General features: G+C 45.0%; 1 protein-coding gene across 1 annotated transcript; it reads right to left on the reverse strand.

Moving 5' to 3' along the window:
• Nucleotides 1–16,940: 16,940 nt before the first annotated feature.
• LOC125463004 (probable G-protein coupled receptor 139) lies at nt 16,941–18,930 on the reverse strand. The gene is made up of 2 exons (XM_048553599.2): nt 18,533–18,930; nt 16,941–17,853 (listed from the first exon to the last, which is right to left on the reverse strand). The coding sequence occupies exons 1-2, from the start codon at nt 18,816–18,818 to the stop codon at nt 16,955–16,957; spliced, it is 1,185 nt and encodes a 394-aa protein (XP_048409556.1). The 5' UTR covers nt 18,819–18,930; the 3' UTR covers nt 16,941–16,954.
• Between the last annotated feature and the right edge of the window lie 6,697 nt (nt 18,931–25,627).

The raw sequence follows: 25,627 nt of genomic DNA on the forward strand, positions 1-25,627 counted from the left end.
ATAAGTTCATCTACCTTACCTACTGCACTTCTTGCATTAAAACAAATACATCTCAGACCACCTGTCCCTTTGCTTTGATCATCTGCTCTCTGCTTACTCTTTCCCTGAGTCACATTGACTTTATTATCTAGTTCCTTACAGGCTTTTGTTCCTACCTCCTTCCTGTCCACTAACCTCCTCATTTGGTTCCCATCCCCCTGTCACATTAGTTTAAACTCTCCCCAACAGCTATATCAAAAGCATCCTCCAAGACGTTGGTTCTGTCCCTGCTCAGGTATGTACTGTCTGATTTATAATAGTCCCACGTCCCCCAGAACAGATCCCAATGTCCCAAAAACCTGAAACCCTCCCTCCTGCACCATCTCTCAAGATACTCATACATCCTGCCTGTTCTTCCATTTCAACTCTGACTAGCACGTGGCATTGGTAGCAATCCTGAGATTACTACCTCCGAGGTCTTACTTTTTAACTTGGCTCCTAACTCCCTAAATTCTTTTTGTCGGATCTCATCCCCTTTTTGACCGATATCATTGGTGCCTGGATGCACCACAACAAATGGCTGGTCACCATCCCCGTTCAGAATGTCCTGCTGTTGATCCGAGACACACCTGACCTGTGCACCTGGGAAGCAATATACCATTCGGGCGTCACATTTTTGACCACAGAACCGCCTATCTACTCCCCTTACAATCAAATCCCGTATGACTATCGGCCTTCCACTCTTTGTCCCACCCTTCTGTACAGCAGAGCCAACCACGGTGCCATGAACCTGGCAACTCCTGCCTTCCCCTGGTGAGCCATCTCCCTCAACAGTATAGAAAACGGAATACCTGTTTTGGAGGGACATGGCTGCAGGGGACACTTGCACTGCCCTCCTGCTATACTTCTGCCTTTTGGCCACACATTCCCTTTCTCCCTCAGCAATCCGAATCAGCAGTGTGACCAATTTGTAAATGTGCTATCCACGACTTCCTCAGCATCATGGATGCTCCAAAGTGAGTCCATCTACAGCTCCAGAGCCATCATGCGGTCTAAAAAGGGCTGCAGCTAGACATACTTCCTGCACGTGTAGGAGTCAGGGACATCAGCCGCGTTCCTGAGCTCCCGCATTGAGATAGAGGAGCATAACATGGGGCTGAGACCTCCTGGCATTTTTACTCTTTTGCTTAACGGAGCGCTGCTATCAGATCAAATAATCGATAAATGAAATTAAAAATTTATTATGAAACACTCTACTTACCAACACACGATAAAAAAAAGACAAAGAAAAACCCTACCTTCTCAACGCACCACTTGGGTACTTAGATTCTCACACACACCCTCTACCTCCAAGCACAAGTTCTTTCCTTTATCCTTCAGTGGCCCTAACTACTCTCAAGTTTTTTTTAATGTTTGTATAGAGTGCCTTAGAAATCCGCCTACACTTCCTGCAGAGATACTGTCAGGAACACTAGATTGTTCCCTGATCTCGCACATCAGGCAGGAGGAGCACACCACTGCCCTAACTGCTATCTCAGCCCCTTTACACCAACAAAAAGAATCTTTCCTTGCTCGCCTTATTCACTGAACCCAGTGTTCACCCGAGGCCACACTAACACGAACTTAACTTAAAATGTAATCTTTCCAAACAGACAAAATACCCTCTGGGCTACAACAAACATCCCAAAAGCCTGTCTCAATATCTCTCTCCACTATTTTTGGTTTGAGGAGGGAAGGATGGAAACATTACAGGAATGCTTGGGGCTTACCATTCCTTGACACTGGGTTCTTCCTTCACTCCATTGATCAATTGTGGTGACTGTGCTGACGTCTCCCAGAATTCTCCTCAGCGAAGTCTCTCTGGTGCCCTCTATTATTGTCTTCTGTCTGTCTGTTTCTGTGTCTCTCTCTCTCGCTCTCTCATTCAGTCTCTTGCACAATCTCTCTCTCCATTGATGCTGTCCCACATACTGACTTTTCTCTCAGACAATTTTCGTTCTCATTTCAGAATTCGCAGGAAACCTGGTTCTTATTTTTCCAGTCAAGCGGGATATTTTGGCTGCCTCAAATGACAAACCAACCCCTTCTTTAACTGTGAGCACAGAGGGTGACTCAGAGCCTGGGTGCGTGAGTTCTTCTCAGTTGTTGGCTCATGGTAGGCAAAGGGCAGATTTGAGTTTAAGGGATGTTGTCACGGCCAAATGAAAGGGACCAGGTGGACGGGTGGTGGGTGAAGACTCGTGATAAGTTCACCCCTGGTGTTACCCAGCCTCTTGCATATGACAGGTGACGGCTGTGACCAGACATTCCCCTTTTGCCACTATCATCTTCAGTTTGGCTCATCGCATTGGGAAGCTAAGTGTGCCACGATCTTGTGCATTATCGAGGAGAATCTGACAACGGGGGAGAGGAGATTTGCTCAGAATGGATCCCAGATCGAAACCGAAAATCATGCATCAAAAAACAAACGTGAGGTGAAATCAGAGTGTGATTCAACCATTTGGCCCCTCTCAAACCTACCTCATCATTCATTTGGATCATTATCGATTTCCCACGGGAGTCTCGACCAGAGTGATGCTGAGAGCTTGAGAAGCTGTGAGGTGGGGACTTAGTTTCTGAATCAGGCATCTCCCACCACGCCCGAATTCCAGGTTTCAAGCCAAGTATGAACGGATCAATCAAATAGTGGAACTCTGGGGAAGTGATGTGGGAGAATGGGGTCGTCATCATAAGCAAACGCTCCAGCGACATGGGATCAAATCTCAACGTGGCCTTTGGAATGGAATTTGAAACCAGTTCATAAATCTACAGTACAAATCATGTCTCAGTAACAATGACTGTTCCACTCATTATTGATTGGTGTAAAATCCAAATCGGGTTCACTCATATCCCTGCCGGAAATGAAATCTGCTATTGTTACTCTGTTTGGCCTACATGTGACCCCAGACTTCTCACTCTGGGATGAGTGGGAATATTTCTCTGAATTCCAGGGACATGTGCCTGTGGAATTCCTTCCTTGGGCTAGCAGTTGTTTGGGGAAGGGAGAGACAAAAGTCATGATCTAACCAAATCTTGGAGAAATCCCAAGGAGATGATTGGTGTCAGAGAGGTGTACAGTGCAGGAAAAGACCTTTCAGTCCATTGTGTCTGTGCTGCTCAGAAATTAAACACCTCACCATTCTGAACCCACTCCCCAAGAATTAGCCCAAGAATTGACATTGTGTTTGCACATTGAAATAATTCTTCATTTGCATCAGGGTTTCTGTCTCTCCCACTCTTACAGGCAGTGAGTTTCAGAGCCCCACCACCGTCTGGATGAAAACATTTTTCTTCACATTCCCCCAAAACCTTCTGCACATTCTCTGAAATGTTTGCATCTCACACACCCTGTTAATTGATCCTTCCATCAAGGGGATTTATTTTTTCCAATCTCCCCTATCTCTGCCCTGCATTATTTTCCACATCTTAACCATGTGCCCTCTCAATATCCTCTGTCCTGTGGAAAACAAACCCAATCTGTCTTCAATAACTGGATCTCTCTGGCCCAGGCAAAATCCTGTTAAATCTCCTTTACACCTTCTCTCATGCAATCACATCCTTCCTGTAATGTGGATTCCTGGACTACATAGATTACTCTATCTGTGTGTGCCTGAACAACGCACAACAAGCTCCCTCTGATTCTCAGTGCTTCACAGTGCCCGACCATCCATCATGTGTTTCCTTGCCTGATCTCCTGCCCAAATACCATACTCTACTCCTACCAGATTGAACAAGTTTTCTGAAGGTCAGCTTCAGAGTCCAAATATCTCACTGCCCAGACCTGTACCAAATATCCAAGAAATTCTCAGACAGCGTCTCTCTGCTGTGGAAGACCATGACCCTGTGGGGGATTGAGACACCTGATTCATGTGCCTTGGACAGAATATCACACACCCAAATAATGGATGGATGCTGAAAAATGGGAGTTTTTGAGGATGGAATCCACAACTGCACTTGCATCTCCCTCATCCACTCAAGCATCAATCTTCAGAACATATCAACATATTCTTTCAATGGTGAGAGTTTGCAGAGCTCTGAGATGCAGAGAGATCTGGGAGTCCTATTGCATAAGACCATAAGATATACGAGCAGTCATTAGGCCATTGAGTGTGCTCCACCATTCAATCATGGCTGATATGTTTCTCAACCCCATTTTCCATCTTTCCCTCTGTAACTATTGATCCCCTTGTCCATCAAGAGCCTTGCTAACTGTCTTCAATATACTTCATGCTTCACAAAGCTCTGGTTGAAAAAGTTTCTCTTTATTTCTGTTTTAACGTGCCACCCCTCTACTCTATGCTGGTACCCTGGGGTAAAAGGCTCTCCTGTCAATGAAAAAAATCTTCCAATTTCCACTCTGTCCTGGCCATTCAGTATTCCTTAAGTCCCAATTAGGGCCGCCGTCTTAACCTTCTAAATTTGATCGAGTACAGACCCAGAGTTCTCAAATGTCCTCATATGTTCAGACTTTCATTCCTGGAATCATTCTCGTGAATCTCCTCTGGACCGTTGCCAGGTGTGATACATCCTTCCTGCGGTAGGCCCAAAATTGCTCACAATACTCTCAATGTTGTCTGACCAGAGCTTTTTAAAGCTTCAGAGATACATCCCTGCTTTCATATTTTAGTCTTTTCAAAATAAATCAAAATATTGTGTTTGCCTTCCTAACTACCGACTCAACCTGCAAGTTCACCTTTAGAGACTTGCAAGTCCTTTTGCTTTTTTGATTTCTGAATTTTCTCCCCATCTCGATCTGTCTATGCCCCTATTCTTCCCACCAAAGTGTACAGCCTCACACTTTCCCATATAGTATTCCATCGGCCACTTCTTTGCCCACTCTCCAAACCTGTCAATCCTTCAGCATCTTCCCCTCCTCTTCAATAATACTGACAATATGGCCAAAAAACTTAGCTAGAATGCCTTCAGTTCCTTCATCGATATCAATAATGTATAAAGTGAAAGGTTGTGGTCCCTGCACTGACGCTTATGGAATATAATGAGTCACTAGCTGCCATCCTGAGAAAGACCCCTTTATCCCCACTGTCTGTTTTCTGTCAGTTAGCCAATCTCCTATACATGCTAGCACCTTGCCTCTAACACCATGAGCTATTATCTTACTCAACAGTCTTCTGTGCAACATCTTGTAAAATGTTTTCTGGAAGTCCAGGTAGATAACATCCATTGCTCTCCTTGTTCTACCCTGTTCATTACCTCCTCAAAGAATTCTAACAGATTTGTCAGGTATGACCTCCCCTTGATGAAGCCATTTGCCCCATTTTCCCCGGAACTTCTCAGTATTCAGAAATCTCATGCTTCTCAATAGTGCCCAAAATCTTGTCAATGACCAAGCTCAGGCTAATTGGTCTACATTTTCCTGTTTCTTGCTTTACTCGCTTCTTTACTGGGGGTGTCGGGGTGTGGATGGATTACATGAGAGATTTTCCAGTCCTCTGGGACCCTCCCTGATGCCAGTGTTCCCTGAAAGATCACAACTAATGCCTCCATTATCTCTTCCACGATTCCTTTCAGAACTCTGGGGTGTAAACCAAGTGATTTCTCCAACTTCAGACCTTTTAGTGTGGGCACCTTCTCTTTGTTGATAGCTACCAAACGCATCTCTGCCCACCTCTGGCCCCAACTGTGTTGATTTTTTAGGAAATTACTTGTGTATTTCACCATGAAGAGTGATGCAAAGTACTGATTCAGTTCTTCAGACATTTCCTTGCTCCCCATTATTACTTCTTCAGTGGGCCATTGTCCACGTTTACACCTCTTTTGCTCTTGATATGTCGAAAGAAACTCTTGCAATCTTCTTTTATATTATTGGATTGCTTATTCTCAAAGTTAATCTTCTCCTTCCTTACTTCTTTTATCATTGTACTCGGTTGGTCTTTGGAGGGTTTCCAATCTTCTGGCTTCCCACTGCCCTTCGCCACATTATATGTTTTCTCTTTTGTTTTTATGTTGTCTTTGACTTCCCCTGTCAGGCACGGTTGCCTCATCCTTCCTTTACACTGCTTCTATTCCCTTGGGATGAATGATTGCAGTCCCACAATCTTTCAAGGCTCCCCTCCCAGTCAATTCTGCTCAGCTCCTCCCTCATGTCTCTTCAGTTGTGTTTGTTCAGCTGTAATACCGTTACATCTGATTCCACCTTCTCCCACTCAAACTAAAGAGTAAATTCTATTATATTATGGTCACTGCGTTTGAAGGGTTTCTTCACCTTAAGCTGCCTCAACAAGTCTGCCTCATTGCACAACACTAAACCCAGAATTGCCTGCTCCCTAGTCAGTGTCACCACAAACTGCTTCAAAAATGCATCTCACAGGCATTTCACAAATTCTTGTTTTTCCGGATCCACTACCAACCTTACCTTTCATAGACACTCTTACTTTGTCCTGGTGTATCTCGTGCCCCAAACCCTGACTACTGTTTGGAGGGCTGTATGTAAGTCCTATTTTTGTTAACCTTTGCATGGTTTACTTTACCTTTGCTTTTTTTCTGCTCAATTCTACCCACACAGATTCAACACCATCTGACCCTACTGCGTTTCTTTCTGTTGAGTTAATTTAACTTCTTATGAAAAAGACAATCCCATCCTCTGCCCACTTGCCTGTCTTTTCAATAGGATGTATATCCTTGGGTATTTAGCTCCCAGTCCTGATCCCCTTGCAGACATACCTCCATGTTGCCCAACACATCATACCTGCCGATTTCAATCTGGGCCTCATGCTCATTTGCATTATTTCGTACACTGCATGCATTCAGATGCCACACCTTCAGTCCTACATTTACCGTCCCTCTTATCATTATGATTCAATTACACGGTGTGGTCGAACTTCGACTCCAAACCATTTCTATCCACTTTATTGGATTTTGTTTGCCAGAGACTTTTGTAACCTCTCCTGAGTTCTCCTTTCTTCTAATTTATTTCATTTTTGTCCATGCATTTGAATCCACCTCCAGAGATGTTAATCTGCTGCTTTGTTTCCCATTGGCCATCATATTTCTTGGAGTTTTACTCTGAAGGAGAGATACCAGAAGTAGAGAACATAATCTTTCCTATTGTGAGAGATTCCATTGTTTGAAAATAAAGGGTGCTCATTGAGACACAGATGAGGAAATATGTTCTCCTCTCTTCAGGATATATTCCTTGGAATTTCCTTCTTCAAAATGTCATGTGTAAGGAATGTTTAAATACATTTAAGGGAGAGCTAAATAGATTCTTGATTCCGAAGGGGAATAAAGTAGACAATGGTGAATTGGTAGATGTTGTATATCTGGCCTTACAAAAGTCTTTTCACAAGTTTCCACACAAGAGGCTAGTAAGCAACATTGAAACTGATGATATCGGAGGTAAAATATTGACATGGACAGGGAACTGGTTGGCAGCTAAGAAGCAGTTGGAATAAATGGGTCCTTTTCAGTGCAGCAGGCAGTGACGAGTGGGATGTCACAGAGTCAGATGAATGGGGAATCCATCGAAACACATAAAATCCTGTTGGGACTGGGCAGGCGAGATGCTGGATGGTTCCCAACACTGGGAAGTCCAAAACAAGGAGTCACAGTCAAAATCAAGGGGGAAGGCATTCGGGACTGAAATAAGGAAGAATTTCATTCACTCAGAGAGCTGTGACTCTGTGGAGGTCTCCACAACAGGAAGCTGTTGGGGCAATGTCAATAGATATACTCAAGAGCTGGACATGCGCCTTGTGGATAAAGGGATCAAGGGAATAGGATACTGAGATTACATTTGCAGCCATGATCATATGAAATGGTGGCACAGCCTTAAAGGATTGAATGCCCTACTCCTGCATCTATTTTCCATGTGTATATGTTTCTAAATATGCAGGAAAGAGAGTTGATGTGAAAACCGGATCAGCAAGGTATGTTTGATGGTGGAGCAGGCTTGCCGGGCCAAATGGTCTACTCTTGTACATTCAACATTGAAAGGTGGCTAATTACAAACTTTGCAATCACATCTGGATTTTGAAAAAGATGCAAACTATCCCCCAGACTGTATTTTTACATTGCAGAGAGTCTTCTTCTGAGTCCAAACATCAATAATGAACACTTATCAGAGGGAACACAATGCATTGTAAGGGAAATCCTCACCACAGCTCAACATGTCGAATTGAACTATCTGGGAATTCTGCTATCACCATCCTGTTTTTTGGTGAAAATCGAAAATCACACCACACCAGGTTATAATCCAACAGGTTTATTTGAAGACACAAGCTTATTTATAAACCTGTTGGTCTATAACGTGGAGTTGTGTGAACTTTGACCCAGTTAATAATGTACACCATGCAGTGCACAGTTCCAACAGTGCAATATTCACTGATCACTCGATAGCATAATGCGAAATGGAAGCTTTGTAGTGATCAAGATTCACACAGTGATCAAAGGAGCTGCAGATGCTGGACAGTCTGAGATATCAAGGTATAGAGCTGGATGAACACAGCAGGCCAAGCAGCATCTTAGGAGCAGGAAAGCTGATGTTTCGGGCTGAGACACTTCATCTGAAATGGGGGAGGTGAAGAGGGTACTGAAATAAATAGGGAGAGACAGGAGGCAGATGGAAGATGGAGAGAGGAGAAGGTAGAAAGATAGGTGGAGAGGCGACAGACAAGTTAAAGGGATGGGGATGGAGCCAGTAGAACTGAGTGTAGGTGGGGAGGTAAGGAGGAGATAGGTCAGTCCGGGGACGATGGACAATTCAAGCAGACAGGATAAGGTCCATAGATTGGAAATGAGGGTGCGGCTTGAGTGGGAGGAGGTGCTAGGTGAGAGGAGCGACAGGTCAGGAAGGTGGGGAAGAGCTGGGCTGGTTTTGGGATGCGGTAGGGTGAGGGGAGATGTTGAAGCTTGTGAAATCCACATTGATACCATTGGGCTGCAGGGTTCCCAAGTGGAATATGAGCTGCTGTTCCTGCAACCTTCGGATGGCATCGTTGTGGCACTGCAGATGGCCCAGGATGGAAATGTCGTCTGAGGAATGGGAGGGGGAGTTGTAATGGTTTGAGATTAGGAGGTGCAGTTGTTTATTGTGAACCGAGCGTAGGTGTACTGCAAAGCGGTCCCCAAGCCTCCGCTTGGTTTCCCCAATGTAGAGGAGACCACAACGGGTACAGCGGATGCAGTATAACACATTAGCAGATGTGCAGGTGAACATTTGCTTGATGTAGAAAGTCTTCTTGGGGCCAGGGATACGGGTGAGGAAGGAGGTGTGAGGGGAGGTGTAGCACTTCCTGTGGTTGCACGGAAAAGTGCTGGGTCTGGTGGGGCTGGTGGGAAGTGTTGAGCGGACAAGGGAGTCTTGGAGAGAGTGGTCCCTCTGGAAAGCAGACAAGGGTGGGGAGGAAAAATGTCGTGGTGGTGGGGTTGGTTTGCAGATGGTGGAAGTGTCGGAGGATGAAGTGTTGGATCCGCAAGTTGGTAGGGTGGTGCAGACGAGGAGGATTCTGTTTTGGTGTTTATTGTGAGGAGGGGATGTGAGGGATGAGTTGTGGGAAATGTGGGAGAAATGCTCAGGGGCGTTCTCGACCATTGCGTGGGGGGAGGTTGGGGGGGTGGGGGTATGGAATGTTGCAGTCCTTGAAAAACGATGACATCTGAGATGTACAGGGGTGGAATGCCTCTTCCTGGGAGGCGATGCAGTGGAGGGTAGAGTTGGGAATAGGGGATGCAATTTTGGCAGGATGGTGAGTGAGGGGAGGTGTGTTCTTGGTAGCTGTGGGAGTCGGTGGAATTAAAATGTATAACTGATTCATGTTCATGGCCTGAGATGGAGACAGAGAGGTCCAGGAAGGTGAGGGATATGTTGGAGCTGGTCCAGGTGAACTTGAGGTTGGGGTGGAAGTTGTTGGTGAAGTGGGTGAACTGTTTGAGCTACTCATGGGAGCATAAGGCGGCGCCGAAACAGTCATCAATGTAACGGAGGAAGAGGTGGAATTTGGGGCCAGTGTCAATGCGGAAGAGGGACTGTTCCCTGTAACCTACAAAGAGGCAGGCATAGATTGGGCCCATGCAGGTCCGCTTGGCCAAACAGTTTGACTGTAGGAAGTGGGAGGAATAGAAAGAAAAGTTGTTGAGGGTAAGGAAGAGTTCGCTGAAGTGGATGAGGGTGTCAGTGGAGGGGGGCTGGTCAGGCTTGCGGGACAGGAAGAAGCGGAGGGCCTTGAGGCCATCTGCTTGGGGAATGCAAGTGTATAGGGACTGGTCATCCATGGTGAAAATGAGGTGTTGGGGTCCGGGGAGTTGGAAGTTCTGGAGGAGGTGGAGGGCGTGGATGGTGTGCCTGACATTAGTGGGGAATTCCTCGACGAAGGGGGATAAAATGGAGTCCAGATAGGCGGAGATAAGTTCGGTGGGGCAGCAACTGGTGAAGACAATGGGTCGACCGGGGCAGGCAGGTTTGTGGATTTTGGGAAGGAGATAGAAGCAGGCAGTGAGGGGCTGGGGAACAATGGGGTTGGAGACTGTGGGTGGGAGATCACCTGAGGTGATGAGGTTGTGGATGGTTTGGGAGATGATGGTTTGACGCTTGGGGGTGGGGTCATCATCCAGGGGGCAGTAGGAGAAGGTGTTGGAGAGCTGGTGCCTGGCCTGAGCTCCTTATGTTACTTGCACCTCCCTTGTCTGCGGGTTTTATGGTGATTTTGGAATTGCAGCGGAGAGAGCAGAGGGCTGCATGTTCTGCAGGGGAGAGGTTGGAGTGGGTGAGGCGATTGATGTCTTGACGGCAGTTGGAGATGAAGAGGCCAAGGGAGGATCAGAGGCCTTGAGATGGTGCCCAGGAGGAGGGGGTGTGTTGGAAACGGGAGAAGGAGCCAGTACAGGGAGGGTTAGGCTCACGGTTAAAGATGTTAATGTGGAGGAGAAGGTGGTGGAAAAACTACTCAATTTCCAAACGTGACCAGTATGTGTTGATGTGTCGGTGGAGTGGGACAAAGGTAAGCCCCTTACTGAGGACTGACCATTTGTCCTCAGTGAGGGGGAGGTCTGGGAGGATGGTGAAGAGTCGGCAGGGCTGGGTGCTGCTGTCTCATTTGGAACTGCTGGCTCTGGGCGGAGCAATGTCAGCTCACACAGTAATGGATTTAAAGAGGCTCGAGATAACCTGCCAAAAGTCTAATTCGAAGCTGTTGTTAGTGAGCAGGTTTGCAGTTTTAACAGGGAGGAGCTGAAATGAGTCAGGGCTGCGTTTCAGCTACAGGCATCACATTATCGAGCGAGGGAACAAATTTCCGGCTGTACCCAACAGTTTGACCCTCTGTCTCGCAAGAAATTTCAAAGAAGACGAAGATGCAACAATTTTGTGTTTGCCAGATTCAGCAATTTCATCTCTCAGGGATAGTAAGAGCTGCAGATGCTGAAGTCACAGACGCCACAGTGTTGAGCTGGAGGAATACAGCAGATCAGACAAGCAAGACAGTCATATTTTGGGTCGGGATCACTCTGAAGACGCTTTCAGCTAGAAACGTCGCCTTTCCTGCTTCCTGACGTGCCGTGTTTCTCCAGCTCCACATTGTGTTCCCTCCTCATCTCCTAGTTTCTTTCAGAAAACACACACGCTCTCACTCACATTGGGCATTATCTCACCTGATAAATTTCCTCAATATTGTGTTTGTATCGCCTCTAGCCAGTAATTCAACGCCACTGCCTTTTCCATTTTGGTTGTCCTTCCCAAATACTGAACACAATTGAATGGTCAGTTATCAGCTCTGGTCCCCTTGCAGCCATGTTTTTATAATTCCAATGATGTCATAGCTGTTATCGTGACTGATTCATCCACTACATTTTGAATGCCTTAAGGCTTGTCTTTTTAATGTTCCTTGACCACTTTGTATTATTTTTTACTGTGTCCTTGTTTGATTCTGTCCCTCTGCCTATCGTGCCTCTTATTCGTCATTTTGTATTTTTCTCTTTGCCTTGACTCTACTTCCCCTCACTCCCTGCACAGGTTCCCACTCCCTGCCAATTTAAATTAAACCCTTCCCAAACCACTCTCACTCATATTCCCCCACTGGCATCTGTGGCTGCCGACCAGACTCCAAGGTGGCATGATGCCCCTTTCGTATTTGGGGCAAAGGGTAAGCCCCCAGGACCTAACCGGGTGAAACCAGTCCAGTTTGTCCTCGTCCCACCTCCATCAGGAATTTGAAAACTGCCACCTCAGAGCATCTCTTTAGCTGCATGTTCACCTGTTACATCCTGCTATCTCCTCCCTGACTGGCACATTGCACTCGTCGCAATCATGACATGTCTATATTTAAAGTCCTACTTATTGGCTTGCTTCCCATCACCCTATTGTCTGCTATTAGGACATTCTCACATTTTGTGTTCCCATGTCGTTGGCACCAACGTGCATCATGACCACTGGCTGTTCACCCTCCCCGTCATGTAGACGCTTTGAAACATCCTTTGTCACAAATCCGAAAGAGGCATCATGCCATCCTGGAATCTGGCCTGCAGCCACAGAAATACTAACAGTTCCCCTTAAAATTAGATTAGATGAGATTCCCTACAGTGTGGAAACAGGCCTTTCAGCCCAACAAGTCCACACAGCCCCTTGATATATCCCACCCGGCCCATCCCCCGATCACCCACACACCCCTGAACACTACGGGCAATTTAGCATGGCAAATCCACCTCGCATACACATTTTTGGACTGGAAACTGAACACAAATTGAGTAACTATTGTATTTCCTCAGACTCTTGCTGTTCACATGTGCAGCAGAACTTGTGGTGGTGTCTTGAAATTGGCTGTTGCTTCTTCCCACTGAGAGACATTGTCCTCAGCAGTATCTAATGTGTCATATCTGTTTCTCAGGGGAATGGCCACAGGGGATTCCTGCATTGTCTTCTGAGTCCTCTTACACTGTGTGATGGTCACCCATTCTCTTCCTGCACTTGTGGTCTGAGGTGTGACCACCCCATTGTTTGTATGATCCACGGCTCTCTCAGTTTTGCAGATGCTTCATAGAATTCCTATCTGCCACACCAGTTCCAAAACCCAGGAGTTGTTACGGGATGCAGCTCCTACTCACATTCCCAGTGCCGCTAATGGGAAATAAGCCCACTTCCCATATAGATCACAAGGACCATACCACAGTTTTAAGCTCCCCTGCTCTGATGTACCCCTTTAAATTAAACCTATTGTGAGCACTGCTCTTGATGTGGTCTCCTTTATATCAGGGAGACCAAACGCAAACCCAGAGACCGATTCGCAATCTGCATGCATTAAACAAACTGAACTTCCAGTTTCCATTCATTGTAATTGCTCTCCCACTCCCCTGGCTACATGTCCATCCTTGGCCTCCTCCACTGTCAGACTGAGGCTAAATGTCAACTGGAGGAACAACACCTGATATTTCAGAGATAGTAGAAACTGCCGATGCTGGAGAATCTGAGATACCACTGTGTGAGGTTGGATCAACACAGCAGGGCAAGCAGCATCAGAGGAGCAGGAAAGTCTGATGTTTCGGTCGGGATCCTTCTTCAGAAAAAAACGTATGTCACCTGATATTTCTGGAGGTATTTCTTGGGAGCTTCCAGCCTAATGGCCTCAATATTGACTTCACCATCTTCAATGTCCATTCAGACTCAGCCTTATCGCATGTCCAGCTCTCCCCCTCCTCCTGACCTCCCTGACCTGACCTTACCTGTTTTGAGTGTCCACTCCAGTCTCCCATGGCCCAATCATAGTAAACCCCCACCGTGCATCCACCTATCATCATCTCTCCTACCCTACTGCAGCCCCACCATCCTCCCATTATTTATTCCTGGGGTACTCTCCACATCCCCAGTTCTGACAAAGGAATTTGGCCCAAGACATTGACTTTCCTGCTCCACTGATGCTGCCTCACCTGCTGTGCCTTTCCAGTATCACACCTGTTGAATTGGCTTCCAGCATCTGGAGTTTTTATTTTCTCCCTTCTCCACCACCTCTGGCATTCCATTCCAGGAGCTTTTTGTGTGTTTAAAAGAACTGGACAACTAGAAATTTTGTATCTCACTCCTGTGACCTTCAGCCATGCTTCTCCAGTTTTTGACTTCCATACCATGATGAAATGTTGTTGCTCATCTACTTTATCTATGCCTCACATGATTTCATAGTCATCTCTACGGTCACCCCGAGTCTCCTAAGCTCCAGGGAAAGAAGTTCCAGTGCTATCCAATTCTTCTTATAACTCAAAATCTATCAGCATTCTTTCTCTAATAAAGTGACCAGATCTACATGGAGTAGTCTAAACGTGGTCTCAGCATTGCATTGCACAGCTGCAACAAAACATCCAAATTCCTATAATCAATGCTCTGACCAATGAAATCAAGCCTGTGCAGGCAGTTCTCATCACTCTGTATAACTGTGACTCTATTTTCAAGGAGGTACGAACTTGTACCCTTTGATGTCTTCGTTCTATAAAAGGAACCTAACACTGATGCTGTAAGTCCTGCCCAGTTTTGCTTCACTGAAATGCAACACCTTGCATTTATCTAAATTGAGCTCCATCTGCCTTTCCTCAGCCCACTGGCCCAATTGATTAAGTCTGGCATTCATAAGCTGTCACTTATTTCAGGACCCCACAATGCAAAGAGTCAGGGGGAAGGAACTGATCATTCTTCAGCATGATTTGTTTTCCTGGTAGGATCACAGAATTGCTGCAGCAGACGGAGTTATTTGGAGCATCTTATGTGCATTGTTTGCTCAAGAGAGTATCATTGCTGAATGTTAACCTCCTGCTTTACCTCAAAACCCTTGCAGTCCATGTTCTACACTACAATGCAGTGTATTTCCTTCATGAATGAGAATGATATCAATGCTGTAAGATCCTCAACTACAATATAAGATATTGTCCCTGCAAAGTTAATGTGGTGTCATTGTGTTATCGAAGGAGACCCAGGATGGGCGTGTCGCCAAGGGACTGTGGAGGGTAGTTGAAATGGCTGGCAACAGGAAGGTGGTGTTGATTGGAGCGTACACAGCCCAGATGCTCTGCAAATCATTTACTGATTCTGCACTTGGTCTCTCCACAGAGAAGAGAACACATTGGGAGCAACGGATGCAGCAGACCAGATTGGAGGAAGTTCAGGTGAATCCAAAGCACATACAGAATGAATGTTTGGAGTCTTGGATGGGGGTGCGAGGGGAGGTGTAGAGGGTATTGTAGCAGTTCCTGCGGTTGCCGGGTGGGGAGCATGGAGGGGAGAGAGCAGTCCCTACAAAAAGCATATTATGGATAGGGAGGGAAATATCTCTTTGGTGGTGGGGTCTGATTGCAAGTGGTGAAATTGGTGGAGGATGCGTTGGATTCAGATGTTGGTAGGGTTGGATGGGAGGAACGGGGGACTCTATCCTTGTTGTTGCTGGGGGGTGGGGGTTTAAGGGAGACGTGTATGGAATGCATGAGATGCAGTTGAGTCGTTTCTGCAGGGACTGCTCTCTCCATGGCTCTTTCATGCGCTCCATATTCCCCAACAGCCCCATTACACCCGAAACCATGCAGGAAATGCTACACCTCCCCCTACACCTTCTCTCTCAACTCCATCCATGGCCCCAAGCAATCATTCCATTTCCAATAGGAATTAACCTGTATGTCCTGCAACTTGGTCTCTTGTGTCTACCCTTCCTATTGACAAATCTCCCTGCATCCACATTTCACCATCTCAAATATCAACCTCCAAACCCAGACCACATTCCTTCCCCCTCCACAGTCCTGATGAACAGCCATGATCCAAAATGTCAACTTTCCTGCTTCTCTGATGTTGCCTGACCGGCTGTGATTCTTCAGCTCCGCATTGTATAATCTCTAAGTTCCTGCATCAGCAGTTCTTGCTACTTCCCAGGCACTGAACGATAAGAATTGTTTTCAAACCCTGTTCATTCTGCCCTGATTTCCTGTCATTTAGGCCATTTTTCTTGCCGTCATCTGCAGGAAGAGATATAAGATATTTGGTGAATGCCCAGACCATTACCTCCTTTCTTATTGCTAATTCCTGAATTGCATTCACTCAGGGATGAATATTTCCTTAAGCTACCTATATCCTTTTATTCAACCTTGGACAAATGGAACTTATTGCTGGATTACAATTTTTATTCCACTTTCTCCCTCTCTTTCAAAAAATCATCCAATGACCGTTCAAAGAAATCCAACCTCATACCAGTCATCTTCTGAGCATTGGCCAGTTTCATTCACCCTGATACGATTCATAACATGTGCAGCCAGTAAAGAATGCTATTCCCTTCTCCTTCAATTGTGTCTCGGTGAAAAGTACGCTTTTGAGAAGCATGAAATGCCTCGCAAAGTCATTCTGATTCTGAAACAACTCCGAATGCGGATTTTCAGTAGCTTGCGATCAAAAGCAGCAGAAAGAGAATTCAACATCTCAATGAAACCCCTTCCCATTGTTTTACCATTCCCTTCGACGGTTCTGAAGATTTGAACCATTGTCAAACCATTCCAATCTGTTGTTGTAACATTCCAATCGTTTGTTCTTAGTTACCATGCTAGCGTTTCACTCCTTGTTTTTGCTGCTCTCCACAACCAACTGTGTTTTCACGGGTTTGTATTTTGAATTCAGTTTACAGACCAAGGTCGGTACCATGTTTATCACCTTCAAACCGAACATCATTTCATTATGTTGTGATCACTCTTGAGTAGTGTGTGTGTGCTACTGAACCTGCTCCTCTATCTATCTATCTTATGCTTCGACACATGCACAGCCACACACTCACACTAGGATTGAGATGCAGATAAACAGTGTGCTGGCACAGGTGCACAGGCTGTCAAATTAGGCAGGAAAAATCACAGATCAAAGGTCCTGGAGATATCATCTTCTTTCAATGATGTATATTAATAAGACACCAGGACTGTGGATTAGACAGAAACGTGTGCAAAATTGATTGCTGATGATGTAGTTCTTCAGTCAGTCTCAATGTTTAATACATGTCACAATTGGAGTAAAGGGATAGTACATGATATTCTTCAAATGCTCTCTGAACTTAGGATGTGTGATGACATAAATCAAAGTGTTTGTACAACAACTTAGCATCTGGAGCATGTAGCCAAGTTCCATTACAAAAAGAGGCAGATAGGAAGACTCATATGTCAAAAAATTCATTCTCCAATTTATGGAATACACCATTGATACTGACCATAACAGAATGAAATTCCCTGAGATCAGAAACAATAAAATGATGGAATTCTTTCGATTCTTCATCTCTGGGTCTTTGGAGCCCTTTCTGTTACTCTGCTGGAGTCTCCTGCGGGATCTGCTGGTCACGGCAATGTGTCTAACCGTTAAAACATTGAGAAGCAGAATGAGAATAAATGCAACTCCTGGTGTTAGTATGTAATGACAGAACTCAATTGTTCCCCAGACTGGGGAAAATTTCACATCACTTGTCACAAAACAAAGCCAGGGTCTGCTTCTGACATAATACCGATGAGTAAACAGAAAATACCAGAAAATGTTCTTCAAACAGCTCAATCCACTCACAGTTGCCAGAGCCACGGCTGCTGTTTTCACATTGCAATATTTACTTCTTAGAATTGGGCAACAAATGGCTACAAATCGATCAAAGGTGAAAGTGACTGTGAACCAGACAGAACAGTCAGTGGCTGCATAAAGCAGGACAGCGTGGATATTACACACAGGGATACCTTCTAAGAAATGATGGTCTTCCAAATAGACAAATGGAATGTGTCGCAATATGAGCTCAAAGGTAATGACCAGGAGATCTGCGATTGCCATGGCTACGAGGTAGTGAGAGACACATCGGGAGAGACCACACTTTTCCTGGGACAGGATCACAATTGTTAATATGTTGGCTGTGAGAAAAGCAAACAATGAAGTTATAATTTCTGCTTGGAATAATGTTGACAGGTTTATTGAGCACCGATTGAGATGAGCAAATGACATTTTGTATCCATTCCTCTCACAAATGTTTGCATCAGTGTTCAGTTTATTTGGTGGATCCAACAAGTGTTATTCCATAAATTCACCAGGCAATGAAAATATAAGATGAGATAAAAGTTTCTGTTCAGTGATGTGTTCGTGACTGTTGCAATACATTTTGTCCCATAATGGAAAAGACAGAAACTTAGCTTGAAATGGTTGTGAATGAATTTTTGAAATGTGTTAGATCTAAGAGATGCTACCCTCGTTTAAACACGTGACGGAACCAACGGTCAAAGAACGTTGTTTGAAAAAAGCAAACAAGGACTCTCATATTAACCATTCAAATACATCAACTGCATAGACATGGAGTCAGTGGAGGAATGGATACTGAATGAGTGAGTGCTCAATATGACACTAAGATAAGCAGGGTTATTAACCTACCAGCCGGACCTGGAGGAAAGCAAGAATAAGTAAAAATGAGAGAGTAAATTTCAAGCATTGAGACCTCCTAATCAATGATTGGTACAATGAACAACACAGATGAAAGAAAATAAGAGCAGGGAGTGTTGCACTGTAAGCACCACATTTATAGAAATACAACAGACTTACCAGGCACTGCAATGGCAGCGAGAATCGGATAATAAATCAATTGCAAAATCTGAAGGACTATTCGAATGCGAGATTTCAGCGGCTTCCAATGAAAAGTAGCAGAAAGAGAATTCAACATCTCAATAAAACCCCTTCCCATCGTTTTACCATTCCCATCCACTGTTGTCACATTTTGAAGCATTGTCAAACCATTCCAATCTGTTGTTGTAACATTTAAATCGTTTGTTCTTAGATTCAAATCCAATGTTGTATTGTTCCAATCCATCATTGCCAGATTCCAATACATTGTTGCATCGTTCTAATCTATTAGACTCCAATTGTAAACTGTGAACTTCCTCCTCTCTCTCTCTCTCTCTCTCTCTGGTGTCCCAGATCTCTGTTCGTAACTCGGCTGTCTGTCCCACTGACACTTTGAGAGGGAAAAGTGAACAAATGCTCCTTATAAGTAGATGTAGAACACCCTACAGCAACACAATTAGGATCCATGGGGACTGCCATGAGTGACAGTTACTAAACAAACAGTTACTCTTTCCATCCTGTCTCCCCTGTGCCAGAGTAAACTGATGTAATTACCCAGGTGGTCTGAGAGGTTAGCTGAAGAATGAGTGATGTCATTTATGTATGTACAGGCTGTAAAATGGGATTTGGGGCTAGAGTCTGAGCATGACAAATGTTGAGGTCTGTTTTAGAGAGTGAGTGAATGGACCATGTAATTCCAGGCCAGTGCATTAATTGAAAGCCATGGCATAAGTTGGAAAGGGGAAGCCTGAAGCATGATACACTGGGTGATCTGATGAAAATAAAGTGGTAAGCAGTTGTTCAGACAGTAAGGAGATAACCGGTCTGTTTAGCCTGCTTCAGCTGACAGCACAGAACTTACAGCACCACACCTACGCACTTATCAAACTATCTCCACAATTCCAAATCATAGCCGTTCATATACATTTCCATGTGCCTTGATGCCATTATTAACTTGAAATTTACCAATCTGTGCCTTGATATTAGAGCTTTCCATGTTGTCTGGGGCATAGCATTTCAAAAATTCATCGTCCTCTCAGTGAAGAGGTTCCTCCTAATCTCAGTCCGAAATGGATTTTCCTTTATTCTGAGAAGGTTCTCAGGTACTCACCCACAGGGCCAGTGAAATATCCTTCCTGCACTTACTGTCAATCCCTTTAAGTATTTTGGAATTTTCTTGGATATTACTGAATTCATTTAACTCCAGATATTCCAGTCTCCCCCATCATTAAGTAAGGGGGCCAAACCTGTAACACGTCCACTCTCCTGCTTTCCTCTGATGTCTTGATTCCCCTATTTACTAAAATCTATTTCATCCTTAAATAGACACAAGGGCTCAGCACCCACAGCTCTCTATGACAATGAGTTCCAATGAAACACGACCCTCTGAGAGAAGAAATTTCCCCTCATCTCAGTCTTCAATTGGTGCCCATTCATTCTGAGACAATGCCTTTTATTCTGAGACTCTCCCGTCAAGGGAAACATTCTCTGTGCATCACACTGTCAACACTCTTCATGTGATTGCCTCTCATTCCTCTAAACCCAGTGAGCACAATAATAAAATGTTTCATCTTTGCTCCATCACCAGTTCTTCGATACTGGGATCATCCTTGTGAACATTTCTGATCTGGCTCCGATGAAATGTTATCTCTTCTTATCTCAGCAGCACCTTTCAAATTTACAGAAAGACTTCCTTCCTCTTATACTCCAACCCCCCTTGAAATAATGACCAACATTCCATTAGCTTTTATGATTACCGGCTAGCTTTCTGCGTTTTGTGCACATGTTCCCCCAAGTTCCCTTGTATTGAAGGTTTCTGCAGTCTTTCTCCATTAAAATAATGCTCTGTTCTTTTGCTCTCACTTCCGAACAGAAAAACTTCACATTTTCTCACATTCGACTTCTACTTCAACTTTTTCCTGTTCATTTTGAAGAAGGCGTAGAGTTGCCAGTGTTGACCTGGGATGGACCGGGTCAAAAGTCGTGCAACACCAGCTTGTACTGCAACAGGCTTATAAATAAGGTTCTGTCTTCAAATAAACCTGTTGGATTATAATCTGGTGCCGTGTGATTTTGGATTTTTACCAATAAACAGGATGGTGACAGCAAACTTCCCAGATAGTTCAACCTGATATGTCAAGTTGTGATGAGTTTTTCTCTTACAATGCATTGTGCCCCCAATGACAATTGTTCATTTTTGATGCTTTTACTCAGCACAAGATTCCATGCAATGCAAAACCAGGTTGGGTGAGAGATTTGAGATAACAAGATGAAGAGATGGATGCACACAGCAGGCCAAGCAACAGCAGAGGAGCAGGAAAGCTGATGTTTCAGCTCTGGACTCTTCTGAAGAAAAATGAATGAACTTTCTGTATACTTGGACTCAGCATGGGAAAATACAGCAAATGGTTTCATCAAGGGGAGGTCATGCCTGACAGGTCTGTTGGAATTCTTTGAGGAGTTAACAAGCAGGGTAGACCAAGGAGAGTCAACTGATTTTATCTCCCAGGAATTCAAGAAGGCCTTTGATAAGGTGCTGCACAGGATGCTGCTGACTAAGACAAGGGCCCTGGTGTTATATGCACGGTGATAGCATGAAGGGAAGATTGGCTATCTGGCAGAAAGCAGGGAGTGGGATAAAAGGGTCTTTCTCGGATGGCAGCCAGTAGCAAGTTGTAATCGATGTGGGTCAGTGCAGGGACCACAACCTTTCACTTTATACAGTATTGATTTAGATGAAGGAACTGAGGACATTCTGGTAAAGGTTGCTGACGATATAAAGACAGGAAGAGCAGCGGGTAGCATTGAAGAGGAGGGGAAGCTGCTGAAGGATTCACGTATTTGCAGAGTGGGCAAAGAAGTGGTCGATGGAATACTATGTGGAAAAGTGTGAGGCTGTCCACGTTGGTGGGAAGAATAGGGGCATAGACAGTTCTAAATGGTGTGAAAAATCAGAAATCTAATGTGCAAAAGAACTTGGGATTCTCTTGAGGTGAATTTGTATGTTCGGTCGGTAGTTAGGAAGGCAAATAAATTTCAGCATTCATTTGGAGAGGACGAGAATGTAAAAGCAGGGATGCATCTCGGAGGCTTTATAAAAGTCTGGTCAGACCACATTGTGAGAACTGTGACCAATTTTGTGCCCCATACCTCAGGAAGTATACATCAGGCCTGGACAGTGTCCAGAGGATGTTCACGAGAATGATACAAGTCATGGAAGACTGAACATATGAGAACGCTTGAGCACTCTGGGTCCAAACTCAATAGAGTTGAGCAGCGTAAGAGGGTTCCTAATTGGAATTTAAGAGATACTGAACAGGCTGGAAAGTGTGGATGTTGGAACGATATTCACATTGGCAGAAAGCCTCGCATCTTGAGGACACAGCATCAGAGTAAAAGGGAGGCCCTTTAAAAAGGAAATAAGGAGAAACGTTTTCAGACAGAGATTAGTAAATCATCAAGCATATTTAAGACAGAATTACTTGAGTGTCAAGGGGATCAAGGGTAACAGAGAGAAAGCTGGAAAATGGGTTTGAGAAACTTATCAGCCATGATTGGCAGAGCAGCCTTACTGGGCTGAATGGCCTCATTTCTGCTCCGAAGTCTTATGTGTGGAAAGTTGCACTTGAGCAGGAAGACAAGCAAGGAAACTTGTGTTGGATGTTTGGGCTCTGTGAAGCACTGAGAATCAGTGGGAGCTTGGGTACGTGTCCATCAGTCTATTCAGAGAATGGGATGAGGAGAAGAAGTGGTTAACAGGGCATACATTACACTTGGTTCTGTTTGCCAATGCATTGAGTTTAAGGGCAGGGAGGTTATGGTAGAATTGTAATAAAAAAGTGTTCAGGGACATACAGGAAGAGTATGCAGTCCCGTAATACACATTATAGGAGGGATGTGATTTCACGAGAGAAGGTGTGAAGGAGATGTACCAGGATTTTGCCTGGGACAGACAGATCCACTTATTGAAGTCAGATTGGGGTTGTTCTCCATTGGACAGAGGATATTGAGAGGGTACATGATTAAGATGTATAAAATAATGCAGGGCAAAGATAGGGGAGATTGGAAGAAGTATTGCCCTTTAATGAGAGGATCAAGTACCAGGGTATGTCGGGTGCAAACATTTGAGAGAATGTGCAGGAAGTTTCGAGAGAACGTGAAGAAAAATGTTTTCACCCAGAGTGTGGTGGGGATCTGAAACTCACTGCCTGTCAGAGTGGGAGAGACAGAAACACTCATACAATGGAAGAAGTATTTAGATAGGTACTCACAATGTCAAGGCTATGGACTGCGGAGTGGGTTCAGAATGGTGAGTTGGTTTGTTTCTCAGCAGCACAGACACAATGGGCTCAAAGGACTTTTCCTGCACTGTGCACGTCTATGACACTGATCGGATCCTTGAGTTTTCTCCAAGATTTTGTTAGATCATGCCTTTGGTCTCTCCCTTCCCCTACCAACTGCTATCCCAGGAAAGGAATTCCAGACACATGCCCCTGGGATTAAGAGAAAAGTCCCCTTTCAGCCTAGAGTCGGCAGCCTGGAGTCACATGTCGGTCAACCGAGTAACAATGGCAGATTTCATTTCCTGCAGGGATATGAGTGAACCCGATTTGGATTTTACACCAATCCATGATTCTTTGAATAGTCATCGTTAATGAGCCTTGGTTTATATTGCAGATTTATAAATTGGTTTCAAATGCCATTCCAAAGGCCATGTTGTGATTTGATCTCATGCCACTGGAGCATTCGCTTACCACTGTGACGGATTCTCCTACATCACATCCCCAGAGTTCCTCTATATGATTGATCCGTGCATAGTTGGTTTGAAGCCTGGAATTCGGTCACGGAGGGAGATGCCTGATTCAGAGACTAAGTCCCCACCTCACAGCTTCTCAAGCTCTCAGCATCTCTCCAGTGAGACCCCCGAGGCTGATCGATTCTGTTCCAATTGGATGATGGGGTAGGTTCGAGAGGAGCCAAATGGCTGAATCTCTCTCTCATTTCATTCTGGGTTCTTTCCTGATGCATTGCTTCAGGTTTGAATCTGGGATCCATTCTGAGCTAATTTCCTCTCCCCTGTTCGCAGCTTCTCCTCAATAATGCTCAAGATGGTGGCACATTCGGCTTCACAATGCGATGTGCCAAACAGCAGATGATCGTGGCAAAGCGGGAAGCTCTGGTCACAGCAGTCAAATGTTTTATGCAGGAAGATGGGTAACACCAGGGGTGAACTTATGACGAGTCTTCACCCACGACCGTCCACCTGGTCCCTTTCATTTGGCCATGACAACGTCCCTTAAACCCAAATCTGCCCTTTACCTACCACGAGCCAACAACTGAGAAGAACTCAGGCACCCAAGCTCTGAGTCACCTTCGGTGCTCACAGTTAAGGAAGGGATGGGTTTGTCATTTGAGCAAGCCACAATGTCCCCCTTGACAGGTAAAATGAGAACCACCTATCCTGGAATTCAGAATCAAGATCGGAAATGATCTGAGAGAGAAGTCAGCAGGTGTGACAGCATCAATGGAGAGAGAGATTGTGTGAGAGACTGAACGAGAGAGAGAGCGAAAGAAAGGGAGAGACAGACAGACAGAGAGGCAGACAGAAGACGGCAAGACAGGACACTAGAGAGGCTGCACGGAGGAGCATTCTGGGAAAAGTCAGCACAGTCACGACAATTGATCAATGGAATGAAGGAAGACCCCGGTGCAAAGTCATGGTCAGCCCCAAACATTCCTGTCGTGTTTCCATCCTTCCCTCCTCAAACCAAAAGAAAGTGGAGAGAGATATTGAGACAGGCTGTTAGGAAGTTTGTTGGAGCCCAGAGGGTATTTGGCCAGTTTGTAAAGATTACATTTTAAGTTGTTAGTACTAGTGTGGCCTCATGTCAATACTGGTCTTCAATGAATAAGGTGAGCAAGATAAGATTCATTTTCTTTGTTTAAAGGGGCTGAGATAGCAGCTAGGGCAGTGCTGTGCTCCTCCTGCCTGATGTGTGTGGTCAGGGAACAATCTAGTGTCCCTGACGGTATCTCTGTTGGAAGTATCGGTGGAATTCTAATGCACTCTATACAAACATTAAAGAAGAACATCAGTTGGGAGACGGTAGGGCCACTTAAGAGTAAAGGAGAGAACTTGTGCTTGGAGGTAGAGGATGTGTGTGAGAACCTAACTATATGTCTAGTGTGTTGAGAAGATAAGGTTTTTCTTTTCTTTTTTCATCACGTGTTAAGTCAAGTGATTGGGACTAATTTTTTCATTTCATTTATCTATTATTTGATGTTATAGCAGGGATCAGTTAAACTAAAGAGTAAAAATGGGAGGAGATCCCAGACCTATGTTATGCTCCTCTTGCTCAATATGAGAGCTCAGGGACGCAGCTGATGTCCCTGACTCCTACACATGCAGGAAGTATCTCCAGCTGCAGCTCTTGTTAGACCGAATGACGGCTCTAGAGCTGCGGATAGACTCAGTTTGGAGCATTCCCAATGCTGAGGATGTCATGGATAGCACATTTACAATTTGGTCACACTGCAGATTAGGATTGCTGAGGGAGAAGGGGAATGTGTGAACAAAAGGAAGATTTAAGGCAGGAGGGCAGTGCAGGTGTCCCCTGAGGTCATCTCCCTCCAAAACAGGTTTACCGTATTGGATACTGTTGGGGGAGATGTCTCACCAGGGGAAGGCAGCATTAGCCAGGTTCATGGCACTGTGGCTGTCTCTGCTGTACAAAAGGTGGGGGGGTGGCGGGGGGAGGGTGGAAGGGCTATAGGCATGGGAATTCAGTTGTTAGGGAGTAGATCAGCAGCTCTGTGGTCGAATATGAGACTCCCGAATGATATGTTACCTCCCAGGTGCATGGGTTAGGCATGTTAAGGATCATCTAGAGGACATTCTGAAGGGAGAGGGTGAACAGCCATCTGTTGTGGTGCATACAGGCAGCAATGATTTAGGTAAAAAAGGGAATGAGGTCCTTCAAGCAGAATTGAGTGAGTGATGAGCCAAGTTAAAAAGTAGGACCTCAGAGGTTGTAATCTCAGGATTGCTACCAGTGCCCCGTGCTAGTCAGAGTAGAA

The sequence above is a fragment of the Stegostoma tigrinum genome, chromosome 21 (assembly GCF_030684315.1).
Source record: "Stegostoma tigrinum isolate sSteTig4 chromosome 21, sSteTig4.hap1, whole genome shotgun sequence".
Taxonomy (NCBI): Eukaryota; Metazoa; Chordata; class Chondrichthyes; order Orectolobiformes; family Stegostomatidae; genus Stegostoma; species Stegostoma tigrinum.

Coding starts and splice junctions, on each gene's coding strand:
- LOC125463004 (XM_048553599.2), bottom strand. CDS start 18,818: ATGTATTGGAATCTGGCAATGATGGATTGGAACAATACAACATTGGAT. Junction 17,854..18,532: donor CGCTGCCATTGCAGTGCCTG/GTAAGTCTGTTG, acceptor CTTTTCTCACAG/CCAACATATTAACAATTGTG.